At 36.7% G+C, this 14083-nt stretch overlaps 1 protein-coding gene across 3 annotated transcripts in view; it reads right to left on the reverse strand.

Annotated features, from left to right (window-relative positions):
* Positions 1-14083, reverse strand: part of LOC132818203 (RNA-binding protein Nova-1) — a 283933-nt gene that overhangs the window by 84245 nt on the left and 185605 nt on the right. For 2 of the 3 annotated variants that reach the window (XM_060828982.1, XM_060828979.1), the window contains exons 4-5: positions 12134-12205; positions 11199-11267 (exon numbers count right to left, since the gene is read on the reverse strand). In XM_060828982.1, coding sequence (XP_060684965.1) covers positions 11199-11267; positions 12134-12205 — 141 coding nt within the window. The remainder of the gene's footprint in view (positions 1-11198; positions 11268-12133; positions 12206-14083) is intronic. The other variant, XM_060828981.1, reaches the window with a different exon arrangement.

The raw sequence follows: 14083 nt of genomic DNA on the forward strand, positions 1-14083 counted from the left end.
TTTTCATCAACCTTAATCAGATCATGCTATGACAGACTTAATACTGGATCTCCATGGCTCAGAGCTGGAGATAAGAGTACTCTACCCCAAGAGCCCTCATGTGAATTCAGATTTGTCAATGGTGAAATTTGAACTCATGCTGTTAGAACATTAGCCTGGTGCTCTATATTCCTAAGCTAGTGACTTTCTATCTATGCACTGCCTCCCCGAAATGTTACACATATACTTTGTCCCAGAAGATAATCACATCTCTTAGGTTAAGGTAATCTAATTTGGTCAGTGGTTTTGGACAGGCGGTGTGACTGCAAGTATGGCAAGTAACGGAATTGAGAAGTTGGGAGTGGAGGAGCCTTAGCCCCTGCAATTGTCTACTATAACATATTCTTGAAGATTATAAGGCTGACATAGAGTGTTACAGTGTGGATGAACTGACCAGCTGTGACTAACTGTATAATACGTCATTCAAGTGGAATGTCAGGGTAGTGGGGCATATTGTAGTCTAGGAATAGACTCCTTCTCTGCATAAGAGCTAATATCCTGATGGCTGCATTGCTTGCCCAGTATCAGGATCTGGAATATCTGCTTAAGTACCATTGACATAGGTGAGACTTTTAAAAAAAAAGTTTTCCTTAGGCAGTATGATGAGCTAAGCACTAAGTTAAATATAGTAACTTCAAAACCTGAGCCATGTCCAAATTAGCAAAGATGACTAGAGAGACTAATATGTGGCTCCAGGATTAATATGGGAGAATTAGGTTCTACTTTGTAAGCACTGGCACCAGCACTGGGGAAAGTTGGGCTAAATTATTTGAGCTGAAAATGTGTTGCTGGAAAAGCGCAGCAGGTCAGGCAGCATCCAAGGAATAGGAGAATCGACGTTTCGGGCATAAGCCCTTCTTCAGGAATCGTGAAGAAGGGCTTATGCCCGAAATGTCGATTCTTCTGTTCCTTGGATGCTGCCTGACCTGCTGCGCTTTTCCAGCAACACATTTTCAGCTCTGATCTCCAGCATCTGCAGTCCTCACTTTCTCCTCTAAATTATTTGGGGTTGACTTCACCTGAACTGTACTGGGGCTGGGGTTACAATAAAGGTAATGCTAATCATAACTGAACACTGATTGCAAACTTTTGATTGATACAGCAAATAGGGTCCGACTTCACAAAAATAGTTAAAATATGAATTAAAGGCTCTGTATCTGAATGCCGGCGGTAGTTGCAATGAAACAGATGAATTGTCAGCTAGATATGGGAGAACAAGTGGATGAGGTACAATTAGATTTTCACAAGGCTTTTGATAAAGTCTTAATTGAAGGGTTAGCAAACAAAATTAGAGCACGTAGGATTTGGAAAATATATGGGATAAATAGGAACTGATTAATGGGCAGAAAGAGGAACTAGAATATATCTGGGTCATTTTTTCTGGTTCGTAAACTGTAACATGTGGAACCAAAATAAATATTGCTTGGATCCTAACTATTCACAATCTTTTCACATTATTTGGATGTGAATACTAAATGTAACATTTCCAAGTTTGCAGACAACATAAAGCTAAGTGGAAATCAGACTGGGAGTTGTGAGGATGACGTGGAGACTCCAGCAGAGTTTGAACAGGCTAATTGTGTTAGCAAAAAAAAAAAAGGCAAATAAATTGGGTGGAAAAGAGAGATTATTAACTTTGGAATGAAAACGGACATATATCGTAAGAGGTAAAAAGCTGAGAAGTGTTAAATTTTTAAGGGATTTCTGTGTCCTTGTTGATGAGTCCCTGTAAGTTACCATGCAGTTTTAGGAAGGCAAATAAGAATGCTGGGTTTTATTACAAAATAATTTGAGCACAAGATCAAATATGTTTTAATATATTTATATAAAGTCTTGGTGAAGGCATATTTAAAAGTATCCTGTGCAGTTTTGGACTCTGTACCTAAGGAAAGATATATGCCATACAGGGAGTGCAAAAAAGGTTCGCAAAACTAATTACTGAGAGGAAAGGACTGATGAAAAAAAATTAAACGGATTGCACTGACATTCTCTTTAATTTAGAAGAATGAGAGATGAGCTTATTCAAACATATAAGGGTATGCATGTGCACTGAGTTCGACAGGGTCAAACAGGAGACACAGCCTCTGAATAAGGGCCTGGCCATTCAGTGACTGAAATGATGAGGATACTTTTTCACATAGAAGGTGAGTGGTCATTCTTTGGGAATCTGAGACTTAAGCTTTGTGCAGGTTCCATCATTGAGTATATTCAAGACTGAGATTGACAGTTTTCTACATATTGAAAACATTATGGAATAGAAAGATTGCGTTGGAAAATGGTTTTGAGGTAGAAGATAACCATGATGACATTAAACTGTGGAACAGACACAATGTGCTAAATGCCCTTATTTCTTATGTTTCAGTTTTTCTCTTTTGATTTCATATAGTATCTTTCAGACCAAACCTGCTCCAGGCAAATCTTTTGTTTCTTCCCTCACTGCATTCCCTTAACCCCCACAGTACCAACTCTCCTGTCATTCAATCTCTCCTGTCTTCCACTCTTTCTCTGCCTATCTTATGTGCTTATCCAACCCAAGTCTTGTTCTGTTTATGCACCCTCATCCCATCCCTGCTTTTAACCCTCGGCAGCTTCTGTCAAGCACTTTTGTGCTGTGGGTTCTATAGCATAGTCACTCAGCTCATCAAGTCTCTGCCAGTTCATTTCAAGAGAAATCCAGCTAGTCCGACCAGCTCCACGTACTACCACTTCCCAAAAGGCGTTCCTTCACTTTTTTTTCTCCTCCAAAATGAAATTGGATTAATACTTGAATAACAATTTAATCCACATTTCCCACAATCTTGGAGAGGGAGTGAATTCCATACTTAAAGCACTTTGAGCATAAGTTTTTCTTCTTGTCGTCTATGGCTGCTTTGCTAATGAATGTACAGAGTCAAATCTGGGTCATCTGACCTGGATCAATCTTTCAGCCATTGGAAACAGTTTCTAATTATTCTGTTTTGAACCCTTTGTCATTTTGTAAATCTCCATCAAATCCATGCCTACATCTAGTGCTTAAACAACGTCTGCTTCTCTGTAATCCCTCATCCCTGGAGATGACCTTGTAAATTTCTTCTGAAACCTCTACAAGGGCTTCACATCCTTCTGGTGCCCAGTTAGAAATTATAGTCATAGTGGGATTGTGCCATTTTGTATAGACCCAGCAAAACTCCTTTGCTTTGCACCTATTTCTCAATTTATCAATTGAAGGCACAGGTTTCAATATGATGTAATTTACAACCATGATTGCACACAACTTGTTATTTATATTATATATACAGTCCAAATTTTCTAAACCTGGCCCCGTGTCAAAATATATTTTTTAAGAGGGCTTTGATATTTTTTCAAGGACCACTTAATGATTGTCAGGAAGAACCTAGTCATTTTCCCTAACATACTTATTAAAGGATGTGGTGATGTAGTAACAATATTTACTGCATTTGTATTCAAAAGTGCTGTTTTGACTCAGACAGAAGCAGAATTAAGAGAGTTCAACTTTCAACCATGCAATGTCCTCTCACATGCCCTTCTCTCCTTTCAGCTTCCCCCTTCTCTCCTCTTGCAGCCTCCTCTTTTCCACACCTCCATTTATGACAGCCTCCTTTGCTCTCTATGTCAAACCATGCAACAGGCAGCATCCTCTAAACCCAACTAACAGAAATTCCTGGACTTGGTTCCCTGAAACTCTAAGGTCAGGTTCCTTGTCAAAGCCTAGGCCAGTCAATGCCTCACCCCATGCCCATGACTGACACAGCTCCCAGAGGCAATGCCTTGGCCTGCCTATCAGGGCCCTGTGTCAACACCAATCTCAAAGACTTACCCTCTGCAGCCACTTACCTTCCCAGATGCTCCTCCAATCACAAGTTGTCCCTCTCCTAAATTTTCTTCAAATGTGGGAAGGAACCAGCATGAGAGAGATAGAATTTTGAAGAGAGGGCAAATCCTCAGATTTTCTCTCTTTCAGGTACGTTGATGAGATCTGATTAATATCAGGGACTCCTCCCAAACACAGGCTCCAATGATTACCACTGTATGTATTGACCTCTCTTACCCTAGCCCATCCTCCTTTGCTCATATTTCCCAGTTCTGATGGAAGTTCATCAACCTGAATTTTTAAGTTTGGTTCTCTGTCCACCAGTATTGCCTGACTTGCTCAGCATACGCAGTGTTCTGTTTATATTTCTTAATCCTAGTCAACAAATTCTCTGCATCAATGCTCATTTCTCAAAAATAAACAGGCCACAGAGGTGAAGCTAATGTTTTCTTCTGACTTGCTATTGAAATTTCTTAACTTTCCCATAGAAAACTGCAATTAACACATGACGATTAATAATATGACAGAGATTGAAATTTTTTTCTGTAAATTCTGACAGAGATTGAGATTAGCTTCTGTAAATTCAAAAAGATGTATTGCCAGGGATAGTCACTCAACGAACACAATTCGCATGAGGCTGTCTGTGTACTTTTTAATAAATGTTTATTAGACAAAAGTGAAAACAACAAAGCGACATATGTAAAAAAAAGTTTTAAATTTTTATTAATTTACAAAGATCTTAAATAGCAAAAAGAAAAATTCAAACACTTCTACAAACAATATCCTTTGCACAGACACAATCCAATAAAGTATCACTTTGAGATTAATTTCTGACTTAAATAATGAGGACTGCAAGCATTTCCTTTTGGAATTTCTGCACCAGATATGATTCTCTGTCATTATCTCTTCCTGAGACATACAGACAAATGGAATCTAAATCACTAAGTTTTCTTAACTGAAATTTCAGAAAGTCCCTGTCCCTGTCTACTTAATACAAAAGTATTAAGACCTTTCTCCATCTCTGAAATTTTAGACTACCACAAACTAAACTGCCCTTTTGCTGTTATGAAATCTAATCTCAACTGAAACTTGACTGTGGCCCCTGAACTGTCGTTCTTCAGCTTTGTCACCATTTAATCAGTTAACTCTCTATGTGGTTAGACAATATAGAAATGAAAGTTCCTTTTCCCTTTTACAGATTGCTGATTTTTGAAGAAGGCAAAATGTGGTGGCCTATTGAGATTTGGGCTCTAATTCATGCCTCCTGGGTAAGAGCTATTGGGTTCCTAAAACAACTGAACAATGTACAGAATCCAAGGCATAGTAGAATTTGGATTTAAGGAGAAGGGAATTGTGGGAAAGAGTTCACATGGTTAACAAAGTACTTCCTAAAATATGGATTAAGAGCTGTTTATTTGATTTCAGTTTGAATATAAAAAAGAACATAATAAATCTGTTCTACTCAAGATTTCAATTTCATACTTGATGTGACAATGCTGATTGACTTATATTGTAGGTCATCACTAATCACTGCTATGATAGAAGTTTTTAATATATTGGTATGATTTAAATCTTGTTACAAAAGGACATATTTTGTTGAAGCATTGCATTTTGCATTCATCAGGACAATTCAAATTGACAATTCAAGGAGAAAGACGAACATTTATCATGCATGAGAAGAAAGTGCTGAATGGTTGGCAAGTAGTCTCTGACTGATGGAGGTATTGTCACAGAGAATCCACCAATTATTGATAAATGACAGTTAACTTCCAAGTATTGTTTAAATTTTAAATTTAACAATTGACAAGTTATGTACTAACGAATTATAATTATTATTATTTGGAAACTTGGGTTCAAAGCTAGAAGAAATATTTTAGTTTTGACTTTAATGAAGGTGACTTGTTCTTATGGGAAAATTCAGAAGGTCATTTTGAACAGTGGGTTAAAACATGATTTTTAAAAAATCATGTGACTTAAGCTAAAGCTTAGGGCGGCACGGTGGCACAGTGGTTAGCACTGCTGCCTCACAGCGCCTGAGACCCGGGTTCAATTCCCGACTCAGGCGACTGACTGTGTGGAGTTTGCACGTTCTCCCCGTGTCTGCGTGGGTTTCCTCCGGGTGCTCCGGTTTCCTCCCACAGTCCAAAGATGTGCGGGTCAGGTGAATTGGCCATGCTAAATTGCCCGTAGCGTTAGGTAAGGGGTAAATATAGGGGTATGGGTGGGTTGCGCTTCGGTGGGTCAGTGTGGACTTGTTGGGCCAAAGGGCCTGTTTCCACACTGCAAGTAATTTAATCTAATCTAAACGCATAGATAAAGTACTTGGAGAGTTAATTGATTAAATGTTGACAAAGCTGAAGAAAGACAGTTCAAGGGCCACAATCAGGTTTCAGCTGAGATGAGGTTTCATAATAGTAAAATAATAGCAATTTAGTTTGTGGCAGTACAAGATTTCAGATCTCGGAAAAGGTCTTAATACTTTTGTAGTTAAAGTGTACAAGGACTTTCTGAATGTTCAATTAGGGAAAATCAGTGATTTACATTCCATTGTCTATATGTCTCAGGGAGGGACAATGACAGAGAATCATATCTGGTGCAGAAAGTCCAAAAGGAAATGCTTGTAGTCCTCATCATTTAAGTCAGAAATTAAAGTGTTAATCTAGAAGTGATACTTTATTGGGATTGTGTATGTATAAAGGATATTAATGGCAAAAAAACATTCAAATGTTTTTTGCTGTTTAAGATCTTTTCAAATTGACAAAAAATTATTTTTTTCTTCACATGTCACTTTGTTGTTTTCTCTTTTGTCCAATAAATGTACATTGGAAAGTATACAGGCAGCCTCAATGAGTGATCACCACAGTAATTAAACTGCAAAATAAAACCATATGATCAAGCTAGATTTATCACTAGGATCTGACTTGTCTGGTATTATCATCAGCTGGGTTTGTAAAACTGTGCAATATCAAACATGACGTGATGCAAAATGCGAATTGAAGCAATATTGATTAATAAGAGAATTAGATTAGAAAACATTATAATTACTGTGTTTTTGGATTTTCTGCAAAAGTGTTCATAATTGAAATGGACTCCACATTAATGATGGAGGGATATTAATATTGAAAAATCCAGCTGCAGGAAATAAATGTTCAAGGATCTTAGTCATTTTATCCTTGAAGCTACAGTATTTTTAACACTGCGATTTTAAACCTAATCTTGGAACAATAAATCAGGCTGCTGCCAAGTTACTTAGCCAATTAATTTTATGTGGCTAACTGCATGAAACTAGTTAAGTACAGGAAAATCAAGGCAGTTCTTGATTTTTTAATGGGGACTGGAGCTATGATACATTTATCTTCCAACTTATTTTGGCAATGGTCATGATACAGCTGCATAAAAATCACAGAAAAAAATGAAATGGTCAACAGTGGAAGTCACTTATACCATAATTTCCCCTTTCTTTTGTCCATTCAAGGGCTGCTATGACATATATGCACTATTATAAAGAGTGCAAGTTCCTTTGGACATTTTAAGCTATCACTAGGTAAGTCCCACTTAAAAGGAAGGATCAATATAGTTCAAACTATTTTTTTAAACAAATTCAGCATTGAAACTTTACACAATTGCACAGCATTTATTTAGACATCAATTCCATTAGGAGTTAATAACTTTGTCAACAAAACAAGAAGGTTTGGAAGAAATGCAACTGTCTAGGTGTGCATCCATTGTCCAGCGAACTAAAACTGATCAGTATTTGATTGTGTCTAAGTCACTCCAAGAAACAAACGTCCAATAATGCAGGCTTGCATGCTGTCAAGCCTTTTTTTAAATTCAAGACCAAAAATTGTTTTCTCTCTGCAATGACCTTAAAGTGATAATGGAAAAAACAAAAATCAATTTGTTTCCTAGGAAACAAGCAAGCCCTATTTTGAGTCTTATTAACTCTAAGATTGTGCACATTATGCTTCCAGTCTCAGTCTTTCTTCAGATAAACCTAATCTTGGTCAGCACACAATAGTGATAAATTGCTCATGTCGGCTAATCTCACAACGCTACTTACCTATAAAGTATGTCGACAGGTCAGAGATTACCTCTCTCCAACCTTTTCCAATTTACTGCTGCACTGCAAATGGATTATCAACACACTGATGTGAATGTTAATCACTGTTACTCTTACAAACAAATGTCAGGCATATTATTTATCACAGAATAATGAACTTAAAGCAGACACAGTCTGCTTACACCACTAAGGTGTCACAATGACTACAGCAATTCAGCTTTAAAGGCTGGGGTGTTCATGATGGTGATCGACGTTTAAGGGGAAAAAAGTCTGTAATGGTCCTATGTCCAATCCATTATGAATTATGGAAAGAAATTCCATGATTAGAAGTTTATCGAGCTTGATTGTCATTCTTCCAAATAAACCACCACTCTGGTTAAAGATGCTTTAATGTAAACTCTCTCGAGTTATATTTTGCACTGTAATACACAAATCTATATTCTACATTCAAAAGTCACATTGAAATCTACAGTGGCTAGTGCCATCTCAAGATCATCTTCACTCCACAAGAGACCTTTGTTTCAAAAGTATATTGTTATATGAAATGATAGAAATAATGCAAACAAATGCATGATCAACCCATTTAAACATTTTTCTCATTTCACTCTGAAAAATGGCTAGAATTATAACATTTCCCTCTTTTCATGGCAATGCTGACTCTAAAGGAGAGATATGTCACGTGCACAAGTCCCATTCTAGTATTTACCAAAAATATCATCATTCATAACAATCTTATTGATGAGTTTCGTCATGCTGTTTGATCAGCTAAACATGACCCTATCTTATCTGATATCCACACACATTGAGATTGCAAAGGTCTACATCATGCATCTGAGTCATGAGTGTTTTTCTCTCCCTAATCAAGAGTGTGGTGCTGGAAAAGTACAGCAGGTCAGGCAGCATCCGAGAAGCAGGAGAATCGATGTTTCGGGCGTAAGCCTTTCATCAGGAACGATGAAGAACTTATGCCCAAAATGTCAATTCTCCTGCTGCTCGGATGCTGCCTGATCTGCTGTGCTTTTCCAGCACCACACTCCCGTCTTTGTTCTCCAGCTTCTGCCGTCCTCACTCTCCTCCTACCTTTTGTCTCCCTATCACTGGATGAAACCATTTATTTCCAGGGGGGTCAGTACTGAATCTGGAACTCATTTATTTGGCTCAACTATTCACTGCACAATTTTGGGGAACCATTGGAGGTGTCCCAAAGAAATATATTGGATTCTTACATTATAATCCAAATGTAGGAGAGTCAGGACTGCTCATTGGTCACTGCATTGACTGAAGTGATTGTGGCCTAAAAATAATGAAACGTCTATCTTTTGGGAAAGAAGACAAATTGAATGGGAACATTCTGCATTCAGTATAATTAGCAGTTTCCAGATACTATGTTAAAAGCTTCTTCTACAGAATTCATGACCTGCCTTTTCCCTTACCTTATCTTAACTTTTAGAAACTGAAAAAAGCACTTAATCATTCAGAGCAGCTAGTGATAAACAATTCCACACAGATCTATACAAACTCAAGAAGAATACACTAGATAAGCAGTGTTGCTGTTAAAAACACTTGACAAAGCATCTTGTAAAATGCAGAACATAGGTGTTTTATGTTTACGGAATGGCATGCATTAATTTCACTGATGATGGGACATAATAACTCGAAGAGGTAAATTATATGCCTCTCAAAATGACATCAGGGAGTCTACTTCTCATAATGCCAAGATCAGAGAAGGGAAAACACAAGTGCCTTCCCATTAGCTCCTTAATGAAGATAAACAGTCCATAGGTAAAAAGAGTAAAAAGCTGCATGCTACTAAAATTCCTTGTTTATTTTCAATACCATCATCTCTCAGAGCCCAAGCACTGTGATTATAATGCATTTTGACATATGATCGAGGCAAATACAATTGCTGTTAATTTTTTTAAAAGCATTTTAAGAATCATTAATATTATTAGTTTCTAGATACTTTTTAATATCTTGTTGTCTTGCGAACACCAGTAAATTTAATTTTTTCAGCACTGGAAGCTAACTTGGTTGATTTGTACTATCATACATATGCTAATTTATATAGGGAACATAAGTTCTTCACAAAATATAAAACAAATGTGCACTTGAACAGCAGGATAAAGTTTCCTCAACTTTTACTCTTATTCCTCTACTGCTTATTTTATGTACAATATAACATTTTAACTCAAGCCACAGATATCAAATGGTATTGTTATCAGGTGCTATAGAGTGAGCTCTCTCAATCCAGCACAGCTATTGTTCAACCATGTGTTACTTTAGAGAACAATCCTTGACCTTGTTAGCATTTGAAACTAAGGATGAAACTTAGCAATATTGTGTTACAGTTGTACAAAACAAAGTGTGTTTTACCCTTGTGATAAGCAGAAGGATTAATTTATATTATATTGTAGCAACATGGTTTTCAGTTCCATTCATTCAAGAACATAAATTGTAGCACAGAGAATGATGTACTTGGACAATTGCCATGTTAGAGAAATGTCATTGGCATATTTTGTATGGCACAGTAATTTAAGTTTAATAAAGAGTAAACATTTTTCAAGAATTTTCTTTGGTTTGATTTTTTTGGATAATGGATATTTATAACCAAGTTATGGTCATTTCTGTGAAAAGCTTTCACATTCAGAAATTAAGTCATCTGACAAGCAAAATGTTGCCGCAGTGTTCTGTAGATAGATCATTCATATGTCCTTGGATGGTTTTTTCCATGAGCACTCTTGTTGCAAATGGTTCTGTAATAATAGGATTAATGTTGCTTTTGTGAGGAGAGCAAAACCTAAGACCATTTATATCTTGTGCCATTAAGGTAATGCATTAGATTGGTCTTTATGGCAATAATCTGCAGTTATATGGTGTCTTTAACACATTAAAACATTCAATAAGGGCTTCACAGGAGAACTATTGATCAAAAATTGAGACTGAGACACACAAGGTGATACTAAGATGGATGATTAAATATTTGGACAAAACAGTATGCTTTTAAGGAATGTCTCAGAGGAGAGAAAGAGGTAGAGAAATGTAGGGAGGAAACTCTTAAATATTACTGCCTTGGAAGCCAAAGGCACAGCGGTGCAATATTAAAATGAAGATGGAGAATTGAAGGAATGCAGAGATCTCAAGGGTTGCAGCAATGCAGAATATTGAAATAGAGAGGGGTGAGCCCTTGGAGAACATCAATAACAACCCAATGACAGAAAAAAAATCAATCTGAGCAGAAATAATGCAAAACTCTCTGTTTTTCTCTGTTCAAGATCTCTTTTTGTTTACCTCAACAAGACATCCCCCTCCTGCACATCGGTGAATTTCCATTTCTTGTGCTCCAATACATCCAATGATCTATGAAACCAAGACTTTGAATTAAGGTTCAAATTATGATGATTGAAGGCATTTTCCCATTGCCAAATGAAATCTGTCAAGTGGACTGGTCAGCCAATGTCATTTCACTTTTTATTCAACAGCTTTTAGTGAGAGACCTCCTGCTGTTTTCAAACTGATCCAATCCAAGGTTGCAAAAATATTCACTGTAATCATTACTATAAAAGCTTATCAGCTCTATAAATTATGAGACTGCACTGTTTCCCAGTTTTAATTATTTCATTTATTTATGGGAGGGAGAGAGAGAGAGAGAGAGAGAGAGAAAGCAAAATAGACATGCACAAATTACGCTATCCATAAAACATATTTCTGGTCTTACCTCACTCCAAAACCAAACATTTGGTGAATTCATCATTAACATATTGTGAACTGTGCCATTGAGAAAATGTTTTGCTGGGGTACAAGAGTTACATCACGATGCACAATAATAATAATTACTAATCTAGTAGATGACTAACATTGTCATCTTCATTGTTACAATCAGCTGAGTATGCAGATACGTTATTTCTGGCAAAAGCAAAATCGTTAGTGGAGAGAATGCTGGAAACAAAAGGGCACAAGGCAAATATACATTTTCTATTCTTACCAGAAACAGTTAATCAGTTAAAAGCAAAACGAAAGTCCAGAATATTGTAGGATGTTCTATAACAAGCAGCATCATTTGTTTTTGCTGCGGAATTAGCACGCTTGTCTAATCTAAAGCTAGTTATTAACAAGTGTACCTGTTACAAAATATTCAAGTCCAGGAAAGGCCTCCTTCCCAGCGTAGCTGCACAATGTTCTCTATACCTGTGAAAGTATGGTGTAGATGGTAGATGATACTGTACCTGATTGGCTCTGGTGGTGGTCATGGGGTCAGATGGAGTGGACTTGGTGGTAGTTGGGGAAGATGGCAATGTCTGGGAATAAAGCAATTCAGGAGGAAATCACCAACCTTAAGCCTTATACTGAGCAAACCCATGCAATAAATTCCAAACAGTCCAAGGTAGCTTACTTTGGCTAATATTTTAGGTATTATTTCCATAATTATTTATCCACAGCCACCTCATGCCAATGAAGGATGGATGAGATTTACGATGAAGAGCTGGTGTCTAGAGAAATACTGTGTTTCTCGCTAATATATTTTAAATTATGAAGCCATTATGATGATTCAATAGTTTCGATAGGTCATACATTTTCAATTATTGCTACCCACTGTAGCAAATGTAGAACATAACAAATGCACAACTTTTTGAACATGAGCAAACATCATGAATAACTTTGACTAATTTCTGTACATTTGAATAACATTTCTCGGCACACATTTCTAACTTTCTGAATTTACCTCTTTGAACTGGAATCATAATTGCAGTAAATTGCCTTATCGATATATATGTTAAGTAAATGTCATATATACCATGCTGAAAGTTCAAGGAGATGTAGACTCATGTTAATTAGGACGACTGGAAGAGGACTCATGGTATTGAGTCTAACATTGATTCAATATAAATTAATCGATAAACATGACTTCATAAGAAAACAGGATTTACATTAAATTTAAATACAGTAGTGCTTCATATGAGCAGATTGTACTGTAAAATCAGTACGCTATGCCAAATGAAGATATTCAAATCCTCAAACTAGTCTTTAAAAGTTAGTTGAAGTCAGGCTTGGAAGAATTTCATCATCAGTATATCTGGTTTTGTCAGAAATAAGCATTCAAATTATTTTTTGTTTGCCACTTTTCATGTGTTGCAGAAATGTTATTCAAAAAGATTAAAGGAAGACTGTCTGCAAAAGAATCCTATTTGGTGACCTCTAGAATGGGAAAATAACTGAGTCCCTTTTACAATTTAAAATATGTTCAGTGCAAATCTGTGCAAACGTGCACAAGCATATTTGCACATTTTAATAGTTAGGTAGCTTTGCTTTCAAAAATGTAAAGCTCCTAATATGTTACGGAGTTTGTGAAAAGTTCATATGGAGAATTAAAATGTTCCATTAATACTTAAAGAATACAAAAATACCTCAAAAAGCCATTTTGTGCATTCCATCTTTCACTTGTTCAAGCTGTTTTTTTGGATGGGGTGGTTTTTACAGGAGGCAGGGAGAAAGAGGCAGAAAAAAAAACACAGCTGCAAACAGCATAAGTGGATCAACGAACCCTCTGACCCCTCTCCTGTCCAAAACAGGCAGTGAAGACGTTACAGCATAACTTACATATAGAGTGAAAGAAAATAGAACAAATAAGATGCACAAGATTATAATGAGTAGTGCCATTTAAATTGGAATAAGAGAATGTGGAAAACAACGGAAGAAATAAATCTTCCTTGCATTAAGAAAACAATAATCCTTACAAGAATAAAAACATTCATTTCACAGAGGCAGACTTCACGCAGATATAAAGTTTAACAGTCAACAAAAAATCAATATTCAACTAAAACAGAAAACTTCTACATGAAACTAAAACTAAATGACAACAGTGACCAGGAGTCCACCAGACTGAGTGATTATTCCTTTGGACACAGCTCTGATCATACCAGGAGAGTTGAGATGCCAGGCAATGCCTGTGCCCCTGTGAAAAGGAGCTTTAATATGTTGGTATGCTATCCATTCAGCTTGGGGCAAAGACAGCATTTAGTTATCTGATTAGACTGCGAGAAAACCATTCTCAAAAAAAAGCTGTCCATGTTTTGGCGTAGTAGCATATGTTTTAAGGTACAATTTGTGCAAACTTTTGTAGTGCAATACATTCCTTTAAACATTTGCCTTGCCCCTCTTTCACTGTAGTTCTTTTA

Source organism: Hemiscyllium ocellatum, chromosome 8, assembly GCF_020745735.1.
Source record: "Hemiscyllium ocellatum isolate sHemOce1 chromosome 8, sHemOce1.pat.X.cur, whole genome shotgun sequence".
NCBI lineage: Eukaryota > Metazoa > Chordata > Chondrichthyes > Orectolobiformes > Hemiscylliidae > Hemiscyllium > Hemiscyllium ocellatum.